This window comes from Strix aluco, chromosome 11, assembly GCF_031877795.1.
Source record: "Strix aluco isolate bStrAlu1 chromosome 11, bStrAlu1.hap1, whole genome shotgun sequence".
NCBI lineage: Eukaryota > Metazoa > Chordata > Aves > Strigiformes > Strigidae > Strix > Strix aluco.
The window spans coordinates 5,939,596-5,967,068 of record NC_133941.1 but is presented as its reverse complement, the minus strand read 5'-3'; the positions used below and the strand labels follow the sequence as shown (position 1 = coordinate 5,967,068).

The following is a 27,473-nucleotide window of genomic DNA, read 5'->3' as shown; positions in this document are numbered from 1 at the left end:
CTTTCTTGCAAATAAAACGGTGAGCGCTCTAGATTTCAGAACAAAAGCGCACATCACTGGCTTACAACCGAAGGCTGCTCCCTATTGGAATTTAGGCCTTCAGCTGCTTCGTATACATTTTTTCAGTGCCAGTTGAGAACACTGCATTTTCTTTTACACTACAAACAGTTGATGAAAGATGCACGTTCCTGCTTAGCCACAGAAAAGCAGATCAAGAACACTGAGTAAGTTTTCTGGCTGTTATAATTCCACTAGCAGAGAAGGGAGGTATAACCAGTTATGACTTTCACCGTTTATTATCAATGAAGTTCGTCTCTGGGCTATGCTGGAGCTATCGAAAGACGAAATCAGGGTGGGTGTGAGCTTGTAAATAAACAATCTTTCTCATGGGAAAACAGGTTACCACAAGACAGCTTATTCCACAAGGTCTGACAAGGAGCGTTTACACACAAATAACTGAGCATTTGAGTATTTCTAATCTACTTGAGCCAATAACCTAGAATACAACATCACAGTGACCATTTCCAAAGCTAGCGATCATGACTCCCAAGTGATGTGGGAGCAGCTGCATGTGCAGTTTACTTTGATGAAGTCATACCCCGTAGTATCTGGGGTTACCACGAGTATCTGACTTACCACGAGAATCAGTCTGAGAGCCACTGCACCACCCATCCTGGCTCACAGCTGCACACAGCCTGCACAAGCAGGGAGATCTGACTGTGCAAAGCCTTCTAGCAACAGGAACACCGACTACAATAAATTCATTGCCTTTTACAGTTGTGCTACTTGGCTCCATTATACTTTGAATTCCCTTTGCCAGATTTTAACACTTGCTGCTAAAAACTTAAAGTGTAAGTACAAAGCTGTTATTCATCTCCGTGCTGTCACCTACACTGTAAGAATGTCTAGGAAATAATGTTGGGTATCATACATATGGGCAACTTCCACAGCGGTAATAATTTTATTCATTAAAAGGGAAGAGAAACAGTTTTTAAGCATCTTATAGACTATTTAGAATACCTAATTACAAATCAAATATTATGATTTGTGAAAACTTAAATCTTTTCTGGCTTATAAGTGATAAGAGATCACACGTACTCCCAGTCTTTGGCAGTCACAGCCATAGGCTAGGCGTAGTCAGAAAAAGTGTAAGAATTATATGCATCTTCTCTTATAGATCCACTGCAATGGAAGAAATAGCTTTTAAAATAGTTACCTTAGAGAGAGTAATCTGCATCCTCTTAACCCAATTTATTTAAAAGTACCCTTCACTAAGCCTTTTTGTCTTTCCTGCTCTACTTACATGATAGTGTTATCAACTCGTGTGAAAGCCATATTTCTGCATAACATTTATTGCATTGTTCTCTTACTGAACATTTGTTGTTAAATACAGAACAGAAACTATACAAAAAGCAATATCTAATCAAGTATTATCAAGACATCACCTCTTCCGCAGAGGGATAACCTAGCTAATCATACATACCACTTAAGAAGCATTAGATAACAGTGAATTCCTGATTGTTATGTCTGTGTATCAACAATTAATTCAAAGGTTCTTATAAAAAAAGTAAAATATCCTGCTTCCTCATATATTACGGATAGATTGAGGCAGTTTTGTGGCTGCAGTTCCAGTGAAAGTCCCCAAGGCCTTGCAATATCACACTAATACTATGGTGATATCTAAAACCTGCAAAGTATCTTTAAAGCATAAAAGATGACACAGTTCTAACTTGCAGTCTAACATCACAATATTCTATTTATAACCTGTGACTCATCTCGCCAGAAATAATTAAATATTGTAAACAGAACTTGGATTTAAGGGAAAAAATAACAAGAAAACGAGGGCCAGTCACTGCACATAATCTCAAAAGTAGCATCCTTTCAAATTGCATGTTTTTCAAGCTATCTCATAAAATCTCTACAATTTTCTTAAATGGTTCAATGCACTTTAAAAGTCTCCTTGTAATTGTTTTACAATAACCAGTCCACAAATCCTTAAAACACTTTGTGTAAATAGTCAATTAAAATGCAATGAAATGAAGAGGAGATTTATCTGATTACAGGCTGTGAATAGCTATGCAAAATGTCAAAAAAGAAGCATGGCACTCTGTACTGCTACCTTAAAATATTTATTTCAATCTATTAAAAATTCTCACAGTGTATTTGCAGGCAGTCAAGGACTACAGAGCCCTCTAAGCAGCTTTGACATGATTTAACACAACAAAAATCAACTCAACTGAGCACCTCCCAAGGCTGAATAAAAACAAATTTAAATTTGAAATAAGATGCTGTCTCTTACTTGTATTTACAACTTAATATTGGAACAAAAGTTTCAGCAATGTTTTAATTATTTATTGAACCTGCTGCTGGGAAAATTCTAGACCTTGGGTCTATGTGATAAAGATGCTTCTAGTGAGGTCGCCTGGCCTGGTCCTGGATTTCACTGCTCAACCCTGCCCAACATGGGCTCAAGAAGAACAAGGGTTCGCTGCACAGCTCTCAGTACTCATTGTAAAAACTGAAAGACCAGTACCACGCTACAGCACCACTCAGCCAGCATCAGTTCTGACCTGCGATACCTCCAAGCACGATCTAATGCATCAGTGACCATCTCTCAACTAACCTCAACCTCTGATAACAGAAGTGCCTCCTCTTCATCTCCCTCCATGACCATCGAGAGGACCGCCTCATCCAAAATAGCTCAGTTACATACAGAGAACCAGCAGAAACTTCCTCAGGATTCTCAGCAGCACCAAGTACAAATGGTTAGAACAAATCACTGACAGACCATATGGATCCAGCAAGGCTGGCAAAGACCTCTTTTTGGCCAAGATTCAACAATCTTGATCAAATCGAGCTTAAGACCCAAGTTACAAATGATCTGTCCTCCTCCTCCTATACTTTGTTGCCAGTTAGCTATAAACTATGGTGACAGTACTAGTGAAGTGCTTGAAATAGCCAGTACCAAGGGATTCACCTCTCAAAGGATGCAACACACAAAAAAACCCCAAAACAAAATACCAAAAAAGGGGGTGTATGTGTAACTGAACGAGATGCTTAAGCTCCAGTAAAGATACCCCATAGTTTCAGCATGCACTAAATATGCTATTAAAAGCAAACACTCAAACAATTTTAAATTGTCTAACCAAATCTCTCGTCTGTTCTCCATGCTTTTATTTTCCGTTCTGAGATGCTGTAGTTTCCTTTGCATTTTTATTATTGTACATATTTCAAAATTATTTCGTAAGTCCATATAAGAATCTAACAGACTTTCACCCCAACCACTTCAGAAGGGTTGCACATATTAACAAGTATTACTGAAATTAATTATGATCTCTGTTAAGAGCAGATACATTCTTTCCCCCCATCTCTCCAATGTTTTATTTAATACAACATACAAGATAACTGGTAGCAACTGGAAATTTACCATGGGGAGAGTCTGAGTTTCTCGGGGGGTGAGGGAAGGTTAAGCCCCCAGTCCCAATAAACGCTTTAGGCCCTGTTGTTTCTACTCAGAGATTCTCTATTTTTCCACAGAGGGAAACGAGCCAACCTCTTGTAAAATTTTGCAAGAGGCAAAAGATTCTGTTGAAGCCTGTCTAAGTTACCACGAATGAACTCTACGCTGACAAACACAGTTCTATTTAGAGATCATCTTCACAACAATGGGCTAGAAAAATTTTTAAAGGCAAACCAAATTCAGCACAGGTTAGCTAGAATCTCCTGAAAAATGACCTTGTTTGCCGAAACGTTTCAAGCACTGATTACAAAGTCTGACCCTAAGAATCATTTTCTTCATGAAAAAGTATCAGATACTACAGACACATCAACCTCCTTTTGAGACCTGCTGCATCTCCAGGATGAACTGAGTGTACGTGAGTACACTGGCTGCATCTGCAGGCTCCCAGTATCACACAAACAAGTTTGAAAGATGTACTTCAGCAAAGTTTTGTTTTAATATAGGAAAAATGCATGAAGAGGACTAGATTTTCTGCCTCGCTGATTTAGAATGCATTTACAGATTATAATGCAACATGCTATACTTGCTTCATCACAGCAAAAGCTGTGTGGCAGGGGAATCACACCTTTGGCTGGTTCACAAGCAGTTAGTAATTAAGTGACTGTATGAGCTAAAAGATCCCGTCATGTGAACTACGTATGAAAATAACTGAAGTACAATTGCTTCTAACATTGATAGTATTGCTCATCACAAGAAGATTTCAGTGTACAAAGTTGAAATTTACTTTGAAGTAAAATTTTCCCATGATGATGGATGCCCCTTTCTCATTTCTATCTGTTGGGGATTTTCCATACCAAAAGCGAGTCAAGTCCATTGGGCTCGTACCTTATTCCTGCAGCTCTAACTTCTCTATCAAAGCTCAGCGTGGACTGTTACTGCCTCAAAAAGCTACATGCAGGAAAGCATCCAGTGAGTTTCTCACTTTGGTGAAGGTCTGCGAGGAACCCAGCAGGAATGATTGCATATTATGATTAGCAGAATAGAAAGCATATAAAAGCAGTGAAAAAGAAACAGGGAAGTATGAGAGACAAACATTAGGAGTTTGGGAAGCCCAAATTCAATTTCTAGTTCTTCCTTCAGTGTGAGCTTAGTTATGTTAAGGAGCGTTAGATATACAGAAAAAAGTGTTTGAGACTATGAACTAATTTTAGTTTCCTGATCCCTACATGGAACCAGCATCACTGACAGGTATTAAGGACTCATCAGGCTTCACAACATACCAGCATGCTGAGAGAGGAGCTGCCTGATCAGCAAATAGGAAATGCCAGTGACAAAGGTGTGTTTGAAATCCTGCCTCTCTCCACTGCTTGCAAATGTTGTCCTGAAATTACAGTTATACCCTTTATTCCTTTAAAAGAATAACAGGCATCATTCTTTTCCTTTAAAGTGTAGCAAAAGGAGAAGTTGGTAACGTTAAGCCCCTTTTTAATGCCATGTTACAACGGGAATGCTCACTCTTCGTGCAGAAGACCCAGACACTACTGCCTGCAAGCCTGAAATCCACCTCTCGCCACCAGGCAGGCTGACGGTGAAGCTATTCCCACTAGAAGATGCAGAGAAACAGCATGTGGAAAAGGAAACAACTACAACCCATAACCCAGTGGGTACAGAGGCCGGTGGGAGCCTGACCTGAAAGCTGACAATTGTTAAATAAAGAAAATAGTTCTTGATTTTGAACCCAATTCTAGTAAGTGGGCTGTAAAGTCATGTTCCCTCCTTCGCTCCCTCTCCAGGCCATGAATATTTAATTCTTTTATGCAAACTGGAGGAGTTGCAATGCAAGGTTAAATTAGCCTAAATAACCTTGAAATCCTTTTGTGAAGTTGGGCCTTCGAGTCAACTCCCAATCTGTAGAGAAATAATTTTCTTACACAACAAGTTCTGTTGTTAGCCATATTTAAAATACCATGTGGTACCATGGCAAAAATCTTGAGGTTACAGTTGATTTGACAAAATTTATAGCTCTGGTTCACCTTTCTGTGTTAAGATCCATGGTTTAGACAGTCCAATTATTTAATACATGTTTGTTCCTCAATTCTGAATGCAAAATTCTTCCTGGGAAAAGGAATCAATTACTGTATTCTTGAAATTTTATTTGATATCACAACACATAGATATGCTGGCATGTCTTCCTGCTCCCCCAGTTCTTTAAGCGCAACCTTAATTAATACTACTTTTCCTTTTGCTTTATTTTGCAGTAGGCCAAGTTCCCTACAGACTAGCTACAGGTATACGCCAAGTTAGTGTCTCATTCGTATGTCATAAAGCAAACAAAATAAATAGACTTCTGGAAGCCTGACAGAGCTACTAAGTTTCACTTTTTAATTCTCAAGGTGTTTTATGAACTTCCTTCAACTCATAACCCTACGAATCATTCACATGGTTGGAGTCAGTGTAGAGAAGCTGTCTCAGTGGTTAGCCTATGCAAAAACAGTTTCATGATCTCTCTCCAGAGGGGAAGGAAAAAAAAAAAAAAAAAAAAGATTACTCTTCACCCTGCCAGCTAATCTTTAAAATCTGGAAACCTTAGATGCTTGCATTTTAAGAGGTAGAAATAAGAAAGAATGTCTGAAAATCCTTATTAGTAAAATCTTTACCAGGATAATGTGTATGCTTATTGTTATAAATGCTGTTTTAGCACTTGAATGATTTGCCTATTCAGAAAAATAAATTGAATATCCAACACAACTATTAGATTGGAACTCAGCAATGAAGTAACAAAATGATTTTTCAAATGCCTAAGAACTTATACATACACTTCAAAGATGGCAAAATGGCACACGTGATTCTGGATGCTGCAGCACAGCTGTCTATTACATCTTTCTTACAGGTCAGTGGCCACTGACTCTGGTCCTAGGAACGAATTTTTTTTCCAAATTTTAGTAACACTAGGAATTCTACAATAAATAGACATTTTGATTCAGCCTCAATACGGATCACTGCCTCCCAATCTTACTAGCCCGTGCCACCTTGCTTTATGTTTCATTTGCTGTTTGTAGCTCACAAGCAGCCAAGTGCTGAAACAGATCATCTCCTGAGGTTCCTGGCAAATCCTGCCTTCTGTGATCGTAAACCAAGTTTACAAACTCCGTCATCTTCCATTTCTAATAGCATCAAATGAATGACTCGAGTCTAACTGATCTAGTATTTAAATCAATCAACGAGGCCCATTCTATGGCATGCTTCTCAAAGTCCGACGGAACCAAGCTAGTGGCAACAATATTAAGAAAGTTTTAGAACATTTCTCTGCTGTAAAACAATTGTTAAACTGGAAAAACAAACAAAAAACAAACTTGAACATCAAATCAGACTCATCACAGGTTTTTCCACTCCCTGTTACAAAGTTACCAATAATCTATACCTTTCATTCACCATCTGCTGACAACTTCAAGGAACATTGTTACTCTTGAAACTACCTGGGCCATTAATGGGCTTTTGCTAATCACAGGTGAAAGGTCACTCTCATTTAGCAGTACACTAAGAAATAAGCATAACACACTGACATGACAGGGAAAGGGATCAATGCTCAAATACTGACATAGATTATATTAAGAATCAAAATATTTTAGTAAAAAAGAAGATATCAGTTCTAGTCACACAGCTTCCTTAGACTATTTATAGTCTTTAAAAAAAAAAATCCAACTAGAAACACAGTAAGACAAGTAACCTATGCCCTACCTTGTAGTTTTGAGATTATATATTAATTTCATAATAATGCTAATAACACCACTCACTGACAGGCCGCAAGTCCCAAATCCAAAGCGATACGGGATTGAAATTTCCTTTCTCTTTCCCATGCACGTCTTCTCGTAACTAGTTACGAGCAGGAAAACTTCTCCATGCACTTTTCTTCAAGAACGAATCGCACTCACCTTCTCGGCAAAGTCGCATTGCTTCTCGGTTCCTTCCATATTCCTTGAAACTTTCTTCTAATGCTGTTCCTAAAATCAAAAAGCCACAAGGTCTCAATCCAAGCACTGGTCAGAGCACAGGACTGATCCCAACCCCCCCCACTGCTGACCTGTAGCCCATTCCCCTGCGGGAACAGACCAGCACCTCGGGGGTCCGTGCTCCTACAGCTGCGCCAGCAAAAACAGCTCCAGAGGGACCGGGATTCGCCGCCCCGTCCCCGGTGCGGGCTGCGGTGCTGCCCCGGCCGCTGTCAGCGCAGGGGGTCCCCTCACCTGTAGGCGAGAGCTCCCCCTCCGCCACCGCCCCGAGCTGAATCGAGGGCAGGAGGTGCCGGCCTCCGGGGGCTGGCTCAGACCTCCTCGCACCGTGTCCCGGATTACAGGAACTGGGGCAGGCGCTGCCCGCTCCGCGCCGCTGCCGAGCCCCCGGGCCAGGGCCCCGGGAGCCGCGTACCGGACAACGAACTCGGCCGTTGGGGGCGGGGGGGGGGGGGGTGTGGAAACGGATCCAACCTCGGGCCCGGGACCCGCGGCGCCCTCCTGCCGCGTCGCACCGGCGCCCCGCGGTCCCTCCCGCGGCGGGGCCGCGCCCGGGGCACCCCCAAGCCCCGCGGGGAGCGGAGGCCGGGCCGGTAAAAGGGGTTGGAAGAGGAAAAGACGGGGGGGGGGGGAGGGGCGGGCGCTCACCGTCGTTCCCGTGAAGTTTAGCAGCATCGACCCAGTGGCTCCAGGGCTGCCCCAGCATCGCCTCGGGGCTGGGCAGGGACCTGCGCTCCCCGACTGCCGCCATTGCCGCTGCGGTGGCGGCGGGGCCGGCGCCGCTCCCGCCTCCTCCGCCTCCGCCTCCTTCGCCGTGGCGGGGCCGCCGCTGCCGCTGCCTGGCCGCCGCCGCGCTGCGCTGCTCCCTTCTGACGTCACCCGCGGCCCGCGCCGACATTCTTTCCGCTGCTATAATGTAACGAGAGAGAGAGAAAAAAAAAAAAAAAAAAAGAAAAAAAAAGTCATCGGGCGCTTAAGGTGGCGCCGCGCTTTTAAGGAAGCGCCGCGGCGCTGTCAGCCCGCTCCCTCCCCTCCCTCCCCTCCCCTCCCCGCGGGGAACCTGCGGCCCTGGGGCGGCGTCGACTCACCTCTGCGGCGGCCCGGGGGGCAGGAGCCGGGTGCCCATTATTGTACGGGGGGCGCTCCCGTCCTCTTCACCGTGTAGGTGAGGCGCGTTTGTGTGTGTGTTTGCGCTAACAAAGCGGCGGAAGGGATGGGGGGGCGGGGGGAGGGATTGGGCGGGGAGGTGGGGGGGGGGGGGGAAGCAGGGCTATGCCGCCCTCCAGGCGCTCCCCGGCTCCATGAGCCGCCTTTCTTTTTCTCTCTCTCTCTCTCCGCACCACGGCCCGCGACCCTACAAAAACAACGGCCGCATCACAACCCCGCCTGGCACCCGCTGCCCCGGGAAGGGGGGGGGGGGCGGGCGGACCAAGCGCCGCGACGCGCCGCGGCGGGGCGGAACCGGCCTTGCGCGCCCCGCCCCTCCCGGCCGGTCCACCTTAAACCCGGCGCCTCCTTAAAGGCAGCGGCGAGCAGGAAACTCGCTCCGGGCGGGCGGCGTCCGTGTGCCCCCCCCCCGCACCCCCCAACCCCCCCCGGGGCCGGGGGGTGGCGAACACACAGACGCCGCCCGCCCGGAGCGAGTTTCCTGCACGTCGCTGCCTTCGTTATACTCGTAACCTGTCTCCCAGGGGGGAGTCATGTCATTGTGATTCCGCATTTCTTTTTAAACAACAGCTTTTTTTTTTTTTTTGCTTTTTTTTTTTTTTAAACTTCCCTAAACTTTGGGATGACGTTGAGCGGTGTTAAAAGCGAGGATTAAAGGATGCTTTCCTGTCTGAAAACTCCTAGTAACAAAGTTTCAGTTTTGCAAAATCAAGTTGATAAAAAAAAAATCTGGGTTTAGAATTCACTTGTTACAGGGTTTTCTCTCCAGTCGACTAAAACGTTCAAGTACTAACATCAAAAAAACCTTACAGGCCAAGATTTCTGGACACGCTTGATGCCACTGTCAGTAATAATATCCTCAACAAACAGCTAAAATGTATATAAGTCTGATCCACTGCCTCCTCTATAGGTGCTCAGCCCATATTTAAGCTCAAGAGCACAGGACTTGTGCCATGGGTGGAACTGCTCACAGATCCCATATGCATATTTGCAAAACTAGACAGCAGAAATCAAAACTGTAAATAAATCTGCCTAGATTACACGGTCCCAGTCCTGCAGGGGTGTATATACACGCAGGCTTAGCTACGGCTTCGCTGTTTGCACTGAAGTGTGGAACTATACAAGCTATAGATGTTTCTTTCCAAACTTATGCCTATAAAAGGTGTATAAATACAAGCTCATCAGACAATCAGTCATGTGGGATGGGACAGGTTGTAATTATAAGAATAGTTTCAGTGTTCCACCCAACTGATAATTTGTCGCACTCAATGTATCTTGTAAAATTGTGGATCTAATACAGCAGAGCTAGGGAGATTTTTCTCTGCTCTTGGTCACTGCAAGTCTAACTTAACTCCTTAATAAAAGGCAAACCCCATGAGATTTAGATAAAGAGAGCAACAATGACTTCTACTGCGGAGGTCTGTAGCAGGATTAATTAACAAAGGCTATCAACTTCTTGAGCTGGGCCCTGATCTTCCAGAGAGTTACACTTGCTCCTAACTGTACTGTAGCTCCCCAAAACAGTGAAATAACTCCCTAGCCTGAGCATGAGTAAAGGTGTGTATGGAACCAGAGTCTAAAGATAAATGATGGATGGAGGGCATTACTGTTTGATTAATTATCAAATAACATACTTAATATAGAAAACTACTTATAATTAAAGCTAAGGACACCACTGGAAGAAAATGTCAGTCAGGTGCTAAACAATTTCTGAACAGAATCTACACAGCGTGTAGAAGCCAGACAGGAAAAAAATCTATGACTGACTTCTTTCAAGCTTAGTTCTTCAAGTGCTCCACAAATGGAGTCTAACATAACATCCATAGCTCAATTCAGACTCCAGCCACAGGATAAGGCAAGTTACAGACACAACTATATTCTCTGTGTCAAATATTCTGGTTTATATTACAAACTTCATTCATGCAGCTCTCCTTTGTTCTGGAGAAAGCTGTCAGGAAGCTGCCTCAGCTGCAGTTTGTAAAAAAATCCTCGATGCTTCCCCAGTGTCCATCAAATTTGTAAAGGCTTTTTTGATTATTTATTTTACATGGATCATAAAGCAAATATAGTGATGGCTGACCAAACAGAGTCACAGAACATCTACCTTTTAATAGTGAAATAGTGACAGATTTTACCGTGGCATATCAATTTAATGTTCATACATCTCACGAATCTTTTCTTTAAACATTACTGATGTATGTATGTCAAATTACACAAAAGTAAAATGGCTTAAATTGGCAAAATTACACTGATTAGATAACTAACAAACCAATATATTATCAACTTCTCAGTTTTTAAGGTTGACACTCATCAAGTTCCTCAGATGTGCCTCTTGCTTTAAAAGTGCCAGCCAAACAGGTAAAGCACACACCACTCATTTCATACAACTTTGATTATTCCCTTTCTTGCTTTTTCCCTCTTTCAAACTGGTTGTTGCATTTTTTTTCCCCTCCTTCTTTCACAGCTTTTCTTTTTTTCCTATATATACCCACTCAAGATCTAATTCTGCAGTCTGGGCCTCAGGCTGTCCTTTAGTAAACCTTCTTCCGCTAGTAAAATATCTTCCCACTATGTCGTGAGTACATCAGTATTCCAGTAGAGGGAGGAAAGTGGCAGCAGAAAGATCAGTTCATCAGTTCAATGCACAAGACCGATTAGTCAGAGAGCAGGAGCAGGGGCAGATGAAAAACTAATTTTACAAGGACCGGAGGTGGAGAGAATTTTCTTTTCCCACAAACTCACTAGGCTGCATATGTGTTTGGGTTTTTTTAAGCACACAAGTTCAATTCTCTTAAATTGTTTCCACAGTGTTATACGTGGATGTAAACACTGATGATTTTAGGGGAAAATAGGGAAAACCCTGAAAATCCATCACATTAGAAGGAGATCAGAATTGAAAGCACATGCACAAGCTGTAGAGTTTGAACAGAAGTGACTATTATGAATCTGAGGCATCCAGGTCAGGAGCACAGGGCAATCAGTAGAGAGCCAGCGATACTTTGAGGATCAGTTTGGTCCCTCCTGGTCCAAAGAACTTTTTGAAGAAGGCTTTCTCTTCCTGCTGACCACAGAAGTAGTCAAGAATGACCATGCACATAAATTAGGCACTTGCATTAGGCACCCAGAATTAAGTGGGATGAACCTGGTCAGGAGTGGGCAGAACGCTCAAGTGGGGAAAGCACTGCTGAGAAGCCAATGCTCCTTCAAGAGAGCAAAAAGGGGCCCAGAAATGCCACCAGTTCAAAGGGCTTAACTGAGGAAGCAAAATAGCCCAAGAAGTAACATTGGGACTGAGACAGTGTATGAATAGCCACAGACTGCTCATATGTGTGAACAAGAACAGGTATTCAGAGAATGGAGAGAAAAAATGAGGTAAGTTAAGCTCAGATAGAAAGAGGAGAAGTAAAATATATGGCAGGAAAACAGTGGAAACAGTGGATGATGTAGAGAAAACAGCCAAATTATGGGGTGAAGAAAGCATAAACAAACAAAAAATATAACACAGCCTGCAAAAGGAAGGAAAGAAAGAAAGGAGTCAAGAAGAGGAAACAAAACATACAAAAAATGAAAGCCCATTGTTTTAAAGCTCACTAAATAGATTTAACAACATATTAAATGTGGTTGATGATACTGTGATTAAATGCATGCCTACAAACAGCGTGCAACTGCTGAAAACTGCAGAGGATGGTTATTTTGTGGCATGACACTGCAGGCATTTTTTCACCTGTACTGGCAGGTTTCATTCTTTTGCCAGGTGGTCTGGGAAAGCTGTTCAAACAGGGAACACCCACCTCAGCTGTTCAGTTAGAATCTGTAAGACACCCTCCGTATAGGACCTGAGATACAATAACTCTTAACTGGAATGAAAAAGGAAGGATGAATCTGCAGCCCTGAACTCTTTTTAAGAACAGAAGTACAATGATATGATTCACTGACGATGTTCCACAATGAAAGTGAAAGGATGCAAGAACTGAAGTGCAAAGGGAGAGACAGGGAGAACCGACGAGGATGTCACTTTCTCAGTACTCAGAAGAAAGAAAAATAGTGAATTCACAAAAAAGTCTGTCAAGGAAAAGATCTGAGGCGCATAACGACATTAAAGGAAATCAAATAAGTTAATTCTAGCCAAAAGGTATGAAATGATCAAGAAGGGCTTAAAAACTAAGAAGAAATACTATTAGCGAAGACTTGTCGGTAGATGAGATTCAGGATGAAGCTGATACGCTGAAGTGAAGTCCTGACCCTCCTGTCAGCTCCTGCTGACAGTGGTGGGAGTACATTTTGTGCATTTTAAAATATGTCTCCACTATAAGTAAATAATTGGGCAAGAGAGAAAAAGTTCATCTAAATCAGGACGTCCAGATGATGAGAGAACTATCCAGCCATTACAAAACAGACCATTTCATTTAAGCCCCACTACAGAAAAATATTAATACATTAAGAAAAGCACATTAGAGTAATCTGTAGTTCCCTCTCACCTCCAGTGAGATCAAGCAACTTCTCCCTTTATAACTATACACAGGACTGTGATCCCACAGAGTAATAATCATGAGCAGCACACAATAAAAAAATTATACAACAAACCATGCCAGTCTATTATCCTTTTTCCCACAGATCCTGGGAACAGGTTGATGGGTATAATTTTATTTATGAGTAACACTTCAAAGGGGGAGCTGAAGATGCACAGAAGTGCTGGAATACAGCTACTTTAAGTGCTGGAATATGAAATTATTGCGGATACCTACTGTAAACCATCTGTACCAGGGGAAGAACAATATTGTTAAGATTAGAAGACTAACTTAAAGTATCCTTTTCTGCGAAGAAGGAATAGGAGAATGGAGGCTAAGAAATGTAAGTAAATCTGCGAAGAATTCTGCATTAGGATGAAAATGCAACAGATGCCCCTGTACGCTTATCCAAACACCACAATGACTAAACTGGAGATAGTGTAACTTTTTTACACTCAAATTATAAGCTATGTCATTGCCATGTGTTAATAAAACATACAGTATCTAGCAAAACGCTGCAGCCACTTCCTTCTTTACTTATCAAATATGTCTTAAATGCAAGTCAAATTTCTGCAAGAATTGATGACATAGCGATCTAAAGCAGAATAAGGAACATAAGGAATACAGAAACACAGATCTTTGCCCTGCTTAGGTGTCACTAAATACTGTCAATTCTTGAAAAGAATTTCACAGAATTTACTGAATAGTGACATAAAGTTTTCAAGTGTTAAAGGTAAATAGGTAAAACTACACAAAATACATCCAGTTAATTATTTGAAAATCAAACTAACGTTTATTCATTTTACATGAGGTACTGAAATCACCTTTTGAATTTGGAAATGTTAAAAACAATTTCAGGAACCTAACTATGCAGATGAATCATTTTAATCAGAGGAATTAGAAATGGATATGACCTTTTAAATCCTCATTTACACACAGAGAATATGATATTACAATTTAGAATTATTAAAATGCACAGCTATTCAGGTCAATTGTAAAAAACCAATAATGCTGAATTTCCACTTATTGAAATCAAAGCACTTAATGGGAACAGTTTAATATCAACAATCTTCCGATGGAACCTAACCACCGCGCAAGGTTTCATAACCCTGCCTGGTTTCTTGCCAGCTTGTCTACATGGCTTCTTGGCAATTCATTGAGGCAGAAGACTCTGGGTCCAAGCACGGCCCACAGGACTCAAGAGGTCCTTGAGACCACGATGATGCCTACCTGTGATGTGAAGCTGCCAGAGTCCTCATACCCTCAGCAGTTTGACATGCTAATTGATATGAAATCAAGGATCCTGAGAACTCTGGCGGAAGGACATTTAAATTTATACCATTCTTCTCACATTTGATTGCTGCATGCTGATGCTACCTGCACTGACCACATGCTTAGCAAGTTAGCAACAAAATGTCACACAAATTGGACATGGACAGGTCTATGGGACTTGACAGGATGCATGCAAGGGTGCTAAGAGAGTAAAGGTCATGGATGTGGACCATGAAACTGCTGGCAAACTGGCTAAACTGCTGTGCTCAAAGGGTGGTAATGGCTCAAAATCAAACTGGCAATCAGTCACAAATAAAGTTCCTTAGGGATCAATCCTCAATCCTATTCAGTATCTTTTAAAATGATTTGGATAATGGGAGTAAGCACATCCTCACCAAGTCTGCAGATGATATGAAACTTGGAAGACAGGTAGATATACCCCTGGAAGACTTGGGCCAGTTCAAGAGACACATTAAAAAACCAGACAGGGTCCAGCAGAAGGCCACCAAAGTGACTAGAAGGTTGTAAAACTTACTGAAGAAGGAATTGGGTTTGTTCAGCTTAAAGAAGAGAAGGCTCAGGTGGGATGTAATCATGATGTTTCAACAAGTAAAAGATAATTATAGAAAAGATGAAGATACTCTCTTCACAAGAAACACAGTGACAGGGCAAAAGGCAACAGGCACAAGTTGCTTCAGAAGTTCTGTCTGGATACAAGACAAAAATATTCACTGTGAGAACAATTAAATACTGGAACAGGTTGCCCATAGAAATGGTGGACTTTTCCTTGCTGGAAATATTTAACACTTGGCTTGACCAGGCCTTGGATAACCTGCTTTCAACAGAAGGTCAGACCAGATGATGTCCATAGGATTCTTCCAATCTAGACCTTCCTATGATTATATGAAAATCTGATAGATGTTGTAGCCCTATTTAGGGGTGAGAGGCAAGGAAGTAGATAAGAACAATGCCAATGTTTGTAACCCCAGGCACTATGAATTCAGCCCGAATCTGGATACAGCCACTTCTCAGGCTGCTAGAAAATCCAGGGAAGCATTTTGTTATAGAAACTTCAGATATTACAGCTTCCAATGTTACATGTTGCAGGAGCCACACCATGACAAACATTCCTCCCTCTTCTTGAGCCCAGATTAACTCTGTCACTTAAGTTCTGCACACCAGATCCATGCTCACTGTAATGGCCCCTTCTGCTGCAATCTATTTTTAAATCTATTAAAGGATGATTTGCACAGCAAATACTGGCCAGGCTATAACAGACTGGATTCTTCAAGCCTGTGCATAAGAAAAATAGTACTTCACTTAAGAGTGAAGTCTGTTCTTTTGTGATTTCAAGCAAAAATATACAAAACTGTGAAATGCATATGATGATAAAGAGTAAAGATAAATGTAAGGGAAACAAAGAAAGAAACTGATATTGTTTCAATGAATTAGCACTACCTAATAAAAAGATCTGCACTAGCAGCTTTTTAGTCAAAATTTCAATTTATTATCATAATTTTCCCTTTTTCCTAATGTTCTGCCAGGAATGCTAGTCATGGAGAATAACCCCACTGTGTTAGGCAACTGCACAGTCTTTGCCTCAGTTTACAGTTCTACTTTCTGAACTTGTAAGATAACAAAACTGATGCAGCTGGTAGGCTATGGTATATACCAGAGGCTAACAGGCTTCAAATGCTTTAAAGAATCATGGAGACATGGAAATAGACAAAAATAATTATCTAAAAAAGAAGTTTACTTCTTCAGAAATATAATAAATAAATAAAAAATATTGCCTGTCTGCCACATCTTACTTGTCCAAATCACTTCATGTAAGTGATTGAGCGATATAATCCAACTTACTTTTATCTTTCTAAGTTTGACTGTTCCATGCGTTGAACTCCCTTTAAGTTGATTGTAAGGTCGCTTTATTTCCCACTGAAACATATATTAAACACCTGCATTTTAAAAAAAAAGAGTCTCCCCACTGCATCTGGTAACACTTCAGACTTGCTTTGCAACCCTGCTAATATCCTGTTCTCCACACTTCTCACATCTAAAGTATGTGAATATTATGCTTAAGGAAAATATTTCGGTAAGCATGTCACAGTACCTTGAAAGTATGGTGAATCGCTGGGTTGATTTATCAATTGATCTTCATCTGTTCAGATTTTGGAAGCTTTTTCTAACTTGTACCTGATTAATTCTGAAAAAAAACCAAAAAGAGTACAGCAATAAGACATCTGAAACCTCACCTTTGTTTCACAACTATAAATGTATCTATTTAAAAATTAATATGAAGCATTTTATCAATTTTACAAATACAGTTTCTGCAATGGATTTAAAATTGAAAGGTAAGCAGGGAGCTGTTACGCACTCTTATGTACAGAGCAGCTCTTTAAATGGCAGCCTGACATTACCAGAAAGGTATGCATTGGATGAAATCTCAATCTTCAGCCCAGTTACTGCACTTACATCGACTATTACTGACCAGATTTCCAAGCAGACGGTTGTGTCTGTATCACAAGCTGGTAAAACGACAGCGCTGGATTTTCTACACAGGGTTTTTCTAGAATATAGCACGACTCCAACAACAGGGGCTCTCGGTACGCAGCCATTGACATTTTTACCACCGTGTCATAGAACGCAGATAGCTAAAAATGATCCCTCACGTAAGAGTCATTAGTGACTATTACTGTATCGCCGATGAAGATTTTAGCGAAAATTAGAGAGATGTACAGATTGAGGCCTTTCCCACAAAGGAACCTTAATCATCTCAAACTCAGGTTTATAAAACCCTTTCATTCAATGCTTATAAACTTACTGTTTATATAAACCAAATTTAAGCCCGGTTTGCTTTTGTTTAGCATAAAACAATGACTAATTGGTTAAAGCTAAACCAAAGCCCTGTTAAAACTTAAAAAAAAAAATTCAACCATCCTTGTGCACAGGTTACATTAAGATCAAATAATTGATTTTTATAAGTGCTTTGAAATTAAACTGATGATTTTTTTTCATCTACTAGAAAGTCATGAAGGTAGATATAGATAAGACAATCTAGCACTGGGACCGGACAACACTTGAGAGAAAACTATTTTTTTTCCCTTCAAGGATTAAAGTCCAGACAAGAGGCATGCAGTCCAACAGGGCATCCAAGCCATCCCACAGGCTGTAGGGCTCTGTCCCAGTGGAAGGTGCAAAACAAAGCTTTTCCTGGCTTCTGCTGCTGCTCCTCTGGGAAGCTGTCTGCAAACTGAGTTCATCTCTTTAAAGTCTTCTTTGCACTGTGGATAAAACCCTTTTTTAAACTCTTCTTTTAAACTGCAGCTTAGCAGCTGACACTATCTTGACTGAGATCACCTACATATATATTTACTATTTCTAAGCTTTACTCTGCTCAGTGACACACCTGATCCTAAGAAGCACATCTGACCTTAATTATATTTGAGGTACTCCACAAAATCCAAAATTTGTCTTCAGTGGACAAGACTCAAGAGCAAGTTCAGTATTATTTTCCCTCTCTCCTCTGAAGTTCTGCTTTATCATTAATAAAACTGATCGTTAACAAATTTCTACACTAGTAGAAGTCTCAGAAAATGATATATCTCCTTGTTACACATACAAAGCTCATTGAATACTACAGTGTAAAACCTTCTCTTCAACTCTTGCTGCTGCTCACTGGCAAAGGCAATGCAGTATTAGTCAAAAATCCTTCTTCTTTGTTTGTTTAGGACAGGAAACTGAATTCATAGGGATCATCCCCTTCACAGAAGATCATTCAATGTTTAGCCTCAAAGTGCCAGTCCCTCCAGGCATACGATCTCCCTACTATGGAAGTAACTCACTCACTTCCTTCTACCCCTATTTCTTTAGGGGATACGAGAGCTCTGCATGCAAAACACTCTTTGTTTTATCCTGATGTAAATGTTATTTGTTACATAAAAAGCAAGCTCCATTGCTTCATGCAAAAATGAAAACAAAACCTACCTATGAAACAGAAGACTTCTCCAAAGACTTAAAAATCTAGAAATAGGGCAATAAGTAAGTGTTAAGTACAAAAAAAAAAAAATGGACCAGATGAGTGTGAAGGAAGGATCAGCAAAAATTTTATTCCTATATAAGAGAGATCAGAGCATACTATGTCACCAGCTGTGAATTTTTCTGTAGGGATTACATCTGGAGTGGAGTTTGAAGGAAGTTAAGAGAATAAGTTTCAAAAGAGTAAGGTGACAGCTTAATGACCCTTTTAAAGAGAACTCTCTCTCCGGATAATGGGTGGCAAAGACCAGGAATTATTCTTGTTGAGAATTTACAGCAGGTCAATTACAACCACAACTGTCAGCAAAGAGCAATGCAAGGAAGCGATCGGATGATTGAGAGTAAGCCAGGAGGAGTTCTCTCTCCAGAAGGTAAGCACTTTGGTACCCTGGAAAAGGGAGAGCTAGTTAAAGACAGAAAGATGACAAAAATAGCTAAACCAGCAATCCAAGAAAATGGAAAACGACCTGCATTTTCAAACCAGCGAAGAAGACTTAGCATTATGTCACTCTCGAAGCTTGGCTATCAAAGCAACGTGGTTGCAATTGCTATTTAATACTTTGGGGAGTTACTGATATGCAAGACAGGAAACCACAGCCTGGCAGAGCAAAAGCTATAATCCCCGGTCAAAATTGCATCTACGCAGACGTATATAATAAAGGCATAGCTACAATGACTAATGCATATTATCCATTTGAGGGGAAACACATTTACATGAAAATTGTAATTGCAAATCAACTTATTAAAATAAAGGAAATGTAAAGGTATGTGATAAAGCATCCCTAACTTTTTAAAGTATCAAAACTAATGCAAACCCCTTTAACTCTTTCTTTTCAGCAGTCAGAAACAGGCACCAAAGAATGTGCCTAAATTTTGGAACATTCTTTCTCCTTTGTTATCTACTAAATATCCAAATTTAAGATTAAATACAATGTCTACATTTATATAAACAGATTTGAACACGCTAGGTATAATCACCCCAATACCGGGCTTCATTTAGACATTTTGTTTGTGGGGATAACCTAGGGAGGTCTTATTCTGTCCCTTGGAAAAACGGGTGCAGGAGGCATGTGTTGAAGGAACACGAGGTGGCCAGCAGAAGGCCGGGGCTGCTGGTAAATCAGAGCAATTCTCAGGCTAATCTCATTTGTGCTAGAGACCAACTCAGGACCCGCCAACTACAGACTCTCATTGGGCCAAAGATGGTATAAGAACCATAAGCTCTACCAATAAATAACTGGCCCTCCTGTTCTCTTTGGGAGAGACAATTCTTTACATCTTCACAGATTAAAAAAATAAATACCAGCTACATGCTTCAAACAGACATTAGATACCAAACTTCTGTAAATACCAAATACAAAATTGCAGCATCTCAAGATTTCATATAGTTCCTATGTATACCAATATGTTTCTCAGAATTACCTAAATATTTACTGTTATTTATGCAACAGAATATTCAGTGCAAAATATAATCATGATACAAGTTATTTTGAAACTATTTCAAACATGCATAGGTATCTCCATAATGAGAAGCATCAAACATAAATAACTAATATATTAGTTACTAAAGAACTAATACCTTAGTCAATGAAGAAGCAGCAACACCTTTCACATAATTCTAAATGAATCGATAAAAATTGCAAAATAATTACGCACAAAGTGCATTCAACTTTGACTACTGTCATTTTCCTTTGTCTAATGGCAACAGGAAAAGATTTGCATTCATTATTTTGTTCAACAAATCATGTTATCACTAATTTTAGTTTTATCTTCCAGCAATTTCTCTTTTAACTTAGAAGTCTTCTTTAGCAGTAAGATTAACAAAGTCATAAGAAGTCTTTGCATATCGCACTTCAACAGTTTAAGTACAACCACACAAAGCATAAAACAGACAGGTTAAAAAAATACTGTTTCAGAAACAATGAAAGATATTCTATAAGTGAGTATCTTGTCTTATATTTCAAAACACCTGCATCTTGCAGTATGATTTATATCACCATTTGGAAGTTCAATCCATAAAAAAACATTAGCTTACTGCATCTAAGATAAATAAGGACAGTTGAAATTATATTTATATATTTCTTTTAAAATGGTATTTATATACAATTGTAGCGGAGAAAAAGATATATTCTGCATTTTATGCCACAGGAATATTTCATACCAATTACAACTTGTATTACATCAGAAACACAAACAACAAAAGACTGGTAGCAAGCAATAACACACTGGACATCAGGATTTTCAATTTTTTTTAAATAAATAAAATCCTGATTGGCTCATTTAAAAGGGTGCAGGAAGTAAAACAGTAATGTTAAAAAGAATATACAAACGTATAATATAAACATACTTTTCAAGACAGAAAGGCACAGCTAATCAAGACAATGCAGAGTACATGATTAACATGATTTGCAAAATTTATTACTGAGCTTCTCTGTCAAAGGTAATATTATTCAAACTACACCGTCACGGTTATTGCAGATTAAAGATTTCAAATTAGCTCCTCATGTATATCATTATTGTGAGTGGTTGCATTTTATCTGTCTAATTTTAAATTACTGCAGGCAGATGAAAGTCATCTTAAAATCTGACTCATAATTTAGGTACCATACCACTAACCTTAACAGAGATGCTGGTTCTTACACAGGTACAACACTATTCACAATGTAAACAAAGGACACTGGCATGCACCCCAGGCTAAGGATGTCAGCATTTTTCAAACACCTTTCTGACTGTTCCATTTTATGGTGATGCAATATGACCTACATTTTCAATGGCCAAAGAGAGACAGAGAGATAGAAAGGGAGGAGATAGAGAAAAGAAAGACAGACAGACCTTTGCTGTCCTTATCCTCCATTAACTACAGCTTTAACTGTCCCTCATGGGGATGGTAATGGGCAAGAATAAAAGCAGAATAACCTTATGCTAAATTCTGACTGAGAAGCTGAAAAATAAGCTATCATAAGAAATAGCAAGATTTTTTTCTACATTCCTGTGAACAAGTACATAGTAATACCCTCAACAGGAAGGAACAGTAGAATCAATAATTTTATAATCAGTTGCCAGTACAAAGCTGTCTGTAATACAGATGCTTATTTCACCACCTTATATTTCCCATCATCTTCCTACCACTTCATTTCTATGTATTCCCTTTAGATCTCAAAATGAAACACAAACTAATCCACATCATTATCACCATTTTTACAGAAAAATTGAGGAAGGAGGAGTGATTTGCCCACAGTTACCTACCAGGCCCAAGGCAGGGTTAGGAACAGAGCGCATCACTCTTCATTATCTCTGCACTGTGCAATCTATTAGGGACTGTGATACCTGTCATCTTAATATATAATCTTGACATAATACCAAAATTATCTCTATCTTGTCTTTCTTGCACATGAACTTCACACAGAAAACTGTACTAGATTACTGCTAACTCTTAGAAGGCCTTCCCTCACAAACGATAGTCCACATTTCTCAAACTGGCTCTGGAAATGCACTTGACTGTGAATTGTAAAACTTGGCACAAGATGTCAATGGTATTTCTCATTATAAACATGTAAAAATAAAGACCTAATTAAAGCTTTGGTTGCTTTTTTCATTCCTCTGCAACTAAAGCACCCTTCCTTTAAAAAAATCAGTAGTTTTCCATGGTTAAACTAGTACATTAAGAAATTAAGGGCTTGTTGCTAGGATTGTGTTAAGCAAAAATCAAGATCAAGATTTTCAGTTACTCTTTTTTAGTGCAAAAAATGTCCTCCAGAATATCTGTAAAGCGCTTACTGGATCACAGTCCCTTTACTAATGCTGGTAGTTAATACAATATGCAATATAACAGTAAATCAATTTCTTATTATTGAAACTGAAGGTCAAAACTTAAGTATACCTCTGTAAATCCAGAATGACTCCAGCACTTTCCAAAGAGTTTCTTGGGATTTGCACATACATAAACAAGACTGTAATTTGGCACTGCATTGGAAACCAGTGATCAATAAAATGTATAGATTAATTCCTGGGTTTGAACTGTATTTATTATAATAGCTTTCTTATCAAACAATATTCATCCCATGAAGTGCAATCATCCCTACACAGCAAGTGCTGAGAAACTGCTGGTCCTTTGCTTGAGTGCTGCTGCCTTTTCTAAGTGCGACATTACATCAAACTGTTTAGTAGTGACGAGTAAGGAAGACAAACAGCACCTACACGAAGAAAGGGAGAGAAAAAACCCCAAAATTTATCCTGTTTTAAAGAGAAGAGACAGAGTGGAAAGTCAAGAGACAGACTGCTAACAAGTATGATGGAAAGGAATTACCTGTAAAATTATGGGAAGGAGTTTAGAAATTAAGAGGAGAGGATGGACATTGGAAAGGGAGGATGGGGGGCACAGGGTGGTGGAAGACACAATGTCTTAAGCAAAAAGAACTATTTCTCCAACAACACGTGCCCACGTGACTGTGAGGAAATCCTCCTTTGTTAAAATGAGATTACAATCACAAATTCCTCCACTCCTATTATCCCTGGTTGCACCACAGTCAATCTATTTTACTCTTTGAAACTGAATGTAGCGGGAAAGTGGTATTTCTCCCATTATAAACAAATTTATTTTTGTTAATCTAGGACAAAGTCTTGCCGATATAAAATAAATCTCTTCACTATTGTCAGCATTACTAAAGCTCTCTTTTGTGAATGTTTCACCGTAACATTTTCTCAGTTTCTCTTATTTTTTGCCTTTTATTTTTTCTTTCTTCATAGTATCTCAGTTGCAGTTTGGAAGGGAGAGAAGCTGAGGTGACACCTTTAGTGCTGTCCAATGCTATAAAAATTCCAGTTAGAGAAGCCAACTGGTGCAGAGACTTGCAGCATCCAGGCCAAGCAACCCAGAACGATCCTTCCCTTTGCCTACCAGTGACTGCCATCTAGAGTCAGAGTACACCACCTCACATGAAACACGGTATTGGTAACAAGGAGAAAAATGTTAGAGCAATGAGAGAAATGTTAATCCCATTCAAAAAAAACAAGAACATGCATTCTAGAAAGTTACAACTAGCTTGAAAAATTAAATTATTTGGGTTTCTCTTCTTAACATGCCTTCTGACTAATGAGCATTTGGCCTATGTCTCCCCACTTTTCTCTGAAAACTGCAATTGCATTTTGTTATAAACAGTTAAGTTGTATATGTGGGGAAAGTATATATAAAATAGCACTGTACTGCTTTCCAAGTAAATCTTGTGCTTCAGATCGTTTGCTAAGAAATATGCCAGGCCATGCTAAGAAACTGAATACAAAATTTCATCAATAGCCAAAGATACAACAGTCACCTTTCAAAGCCTACCTGTGTAAATATGCTGACAAAGCTTTAACATTAATGACATTAGTGATACTAATGAGATGAAGAATGTCTTTCTAGTAGCATGAAACATAATTTTAAAACTTTAACATTTTCATTTTAATACATTCATACTGACCCAAATATACTAGTGGCTTAAATGTCTACAAAAGCCCACCCAAGCCAACACCACTTCTTACTGTAAAATTGACACATACTTATATACTGTATTAATTCACAGCTGCTTATTATACTATATAAAAATGATATCTTTTTCTAACTACTATTACTTGGGTAGCTATTAATAGGGCACTCAGTACTCACTCAGGCATTAAGCAGCCAATCACTGGATGCTCTTTAACTGAATAAAAGTTGAAATAGAACTACTAAACAGGTTACAGAGGTGGAAAATAGGTTTCAGCGTGTTTCAGTTATGTACTCTGTTCCTAGGATAATCTGTGCAACGTGTAGTTAGAGATCTGTTAACTAAAGGAGGGATGGAAGGAACCTCTAAAGGTCACGTTAGCCCATCACTCAGCCCCAGGGCATGATAACTAAACTATCTGGTGGAAACAATACAGGTAATCGAACCTGTTCTTAAAGACCTGGGGCAATGGAAGCCTGTCACCGCAGGTGATTATTCCAACATTTCGATACTTCCACTAGAAAACTGTGTTTGGTCATGCTGAATCTTCATTGCTGCAATTTGATCTATTTCTTTCCCTACCTGCCATAAGTCCCCTCGCTTTGCAACGCTCTTCAATAGATTTGTCTTCTCACTCTCTCAGTCCCCACTTACTTAAACTAAGGAACTGGTCCTTTCGGCACTTGTTTGTACATCATGTTTTTCAGATCTTTAAGCAATTGCACTGGCATCTCCACACTTCCTCTTTCCTAATTTCATTCAATACAGACCCTGTTGTCCTGCGTGTGTGCAGTTAATGAATACTTTATTTCAAAACTAAAGCAGACCAAGTGGTCTGATTTTCACAAACTCAGGATCCTTAATACTGTAGGTATATTTTTGCCTAAGAAAGTTTAGGAAGCTCAGCTAGGACATCGTAGGCACTCCTTCCTTATGTAATGTTTTGTACTTACAAATAAGTCAATCAAAAGTATACATGATATTCCTGTCACTTTAAAAATTCAAGACAGGTTCCCAAGATAACAAAATGTCATTATTATGGTGTCACAAATATAAAGAGGAGGTTGGACCCATTGCCCTGCAGCAAAACTAAGCACTTTCCTGTTATCAGAGATGGTGCACAAAGAAGAGTTGGTGAAGAACCAGAAACACAGAAAAATACTTGCCAAATGACAAGAAAAATAAAAAGTCAAAAATTAATCTGAAAACATCAAAGTAAACCTTCGCAAAATATGACCTCATAAAAGTGAGGTTTTTCTTTCATATATCCTCCAATATTATATTTATGTTCATAAACCCTTAATAGTTACATTTTCTATTTTTGAAGTATTTATATTTTTAAAGTAAATTTTACTCTTAAGCTTTAAACTCTCTGATAACAACAGACAACTATATCACAGTCTCACCATTCCTCTTGATGAAGACACTTGCCTGGGAAGATCTTTGACTTGACATCAGATGATTTTTGGCAGAAGAGATCATGGAATTTCCAATGACTCTTTCCTCCTTTCTCAATAAAAAGGATAACGGAGCAAAGTCTGGGCCCTGCTGACAACTGGATTAGCAGAAATCATTCTTCTTTAACTGCAGTGACACATAGTTAAGGTAATATTTTCCTATTTCTATAGCTTTGTCAAAAAAGATTCACATTTTGACGTGAATTTCTGTAATACATTTCTTGACCACAATAAACAGTCCTGTACTCTACTCATATCTACTAGAAGCTGTCTCGTGCTAGGGCTACCCGTTACTTATTTTTCCCCAACTATTGCAGCTGTTTAAAAGACACCACCTGCACAGAAGCCAACAGAGAACAACTGCTTATTTAAAGACGACTATACTTGCCGATAACTTTAAGAGGCCTCTTCAAGGGAGCAATACATTCTTACAGCATCCATCTCCACAGAAGAGCACCAAGGAGAACCACCACCAGAAAAAAGATACAGAATAGCAATTTTACTCAGTGATACTAGCAGAAAGAGAAGAAAATGTAGGTTGCAAAATGGCTGTCTTAGAATTGTAACTCTCTGTGCCAAATTTAGTAGGCCAGTCCTAGAAAGACACAATGGGGAACAGACTCTGTGAAGAGGCAATTACAAACAAAGCAGATTCAATAAGAATGATCCAGTTGTTAGGAAACCTGTTACCTGTATTATCATTACATTACATGTCTAGCCAACATTTGAGGACAAGTACAGTTCAAAGTCCCTTCAAGAGCTTGCAAGACTAAGGCAGACTTCTTTAACATAAACATTTGAAAACAGCAGCTCTGGAGCTATTTCCTTCCATTTGTTTGATGACATAAACTACAGTTGCAGTCAGTTGCTCCTGTTTGTGCAAGTCTTTCACGTAACAACAGGAAAGAAAAGCTTTACCAGAAAACCTGAGTGTAATATCCTCCTATTCCAATCTGGGCAAAAGTGGCTGCAGCTCAAGCACAATTTAGGTACTTTTAAAATTAAATTTCAAATTCATGACATTTAAAAAAAAATTTCTGTATGTTTTAATATACATGTGCACAATTTTATTTCAGGATATGTTATTGTTCAACACCATCATATATATACACACACATATACCAGAAACCACAAGCAGATCTCAAAAATTTAAAAAAACCCCAACCCATAACTGCCAAAGCAACACTGGAATGAAACTGAAGTGAAAATATTTACAATGAACCACAAAATCACAGGTGCATACTTGTAGTTATTATTAGCATTGCTTTGTTTCACTCTCATCTCTTACAAGCCAATCTTTTTTCATTTAAGTTATAAAATCCAATTTATCTGCCTTGCCTCTTTTATTAGTTCAATTCTCTCCATGTATAATCATCATTTAAATTTTTATTTAAAAAAAGGCAAAAGGCAGCAGACCAAAAAGAACTCCTCGTGGTTTTCAAACATTCTGCACTAATGTTTTACAAAAGAAAAAACAAGCAAACCTGAATGCTTGTTTATACCAAGTCTCTACTAAAACATTATCATGAGAAAATGTACCTTGAGAGTTTTGTAAATACTATTAAGAGAAATAACATTCTGGGCTTAATGTTTCGGGCACACATATAACCACTTTCATACCTCAACTGAAAATTTACGTGTATATATAAATACATATGTATATGCACACACTTTATAGGTAACGTATTTTGCATCCAATTTCTCTTTTTGCCAATGTTTGACATTAACTGTTCTATTTACCTTTTGCAACTCACCAAAACAGTTTATGAAGCAGATCACTTTATTCCACAATTTGTTTTTTTCTGTTTGCCTATACTTTTCAAGTCCAAATTCTATCCCTGCTTGCAAATAAAATTTGGAAATCACCAGGAAGACACTCACACATCTTTGAACAGAATCTGATTTGCAATGCAAAAATTATCTTGCATGTTCTTCTCTTGCACTTCTGAAACTACTAGTTTGCTTTTATGGATTATTTCCTTAAATGCCTTAGTCCTTAGTCGTCTAGTATCTTCTGTGTTGGGCTATACCATTGTGTTCAGTCTATCTTTCTGACAGCAACACCACCTCATACTAGTCAACAGCCTGGTGATTACAAA

General features: G+C 39.5%; 1 protein-coding gene across 5 annotated transcripts in view; it reads right to left on the bottom strand.

The window, feature by feature from the left end:
* Positions 1-27,473, bottom strand: part of ATXN7 (ataxin 7) — an 89,023-nt gene that overhangs the window by 54,778 nt on the left and 6,772 nt on the right. For 2 of the 5 annotated variants that reach the window (XM_074835850.1, XM_074835853.1), the window contains exons 2-4: positions 16,528-16,620; positions 8,119-8,379; positions 7,393-7,461 (exon numbers count right to left, since the gene is read on the bottom strand). In XM_074835850.1, coding sequence (XP_074691951.1) covers positions 7,393-7,461; positions 8,119-8,368 — 319 coding nt within the window. In that variant the 5' untranslated portion in view covers positions 8,369-8,379; positions 16,528-16,620. Of the gene's footprint in view, positions 1-7,392; positions 7,462-7,541; positions 7,876-8,118; positions 8,380-8,558; positions 8,714-16,527; positions 16,626-27,473 lie in introns of those variants that run through there. The other 3 variants (XM_074835852.1, XM_074835851.1, XM_074835854.1) reach the window with 3 other exon arrangements.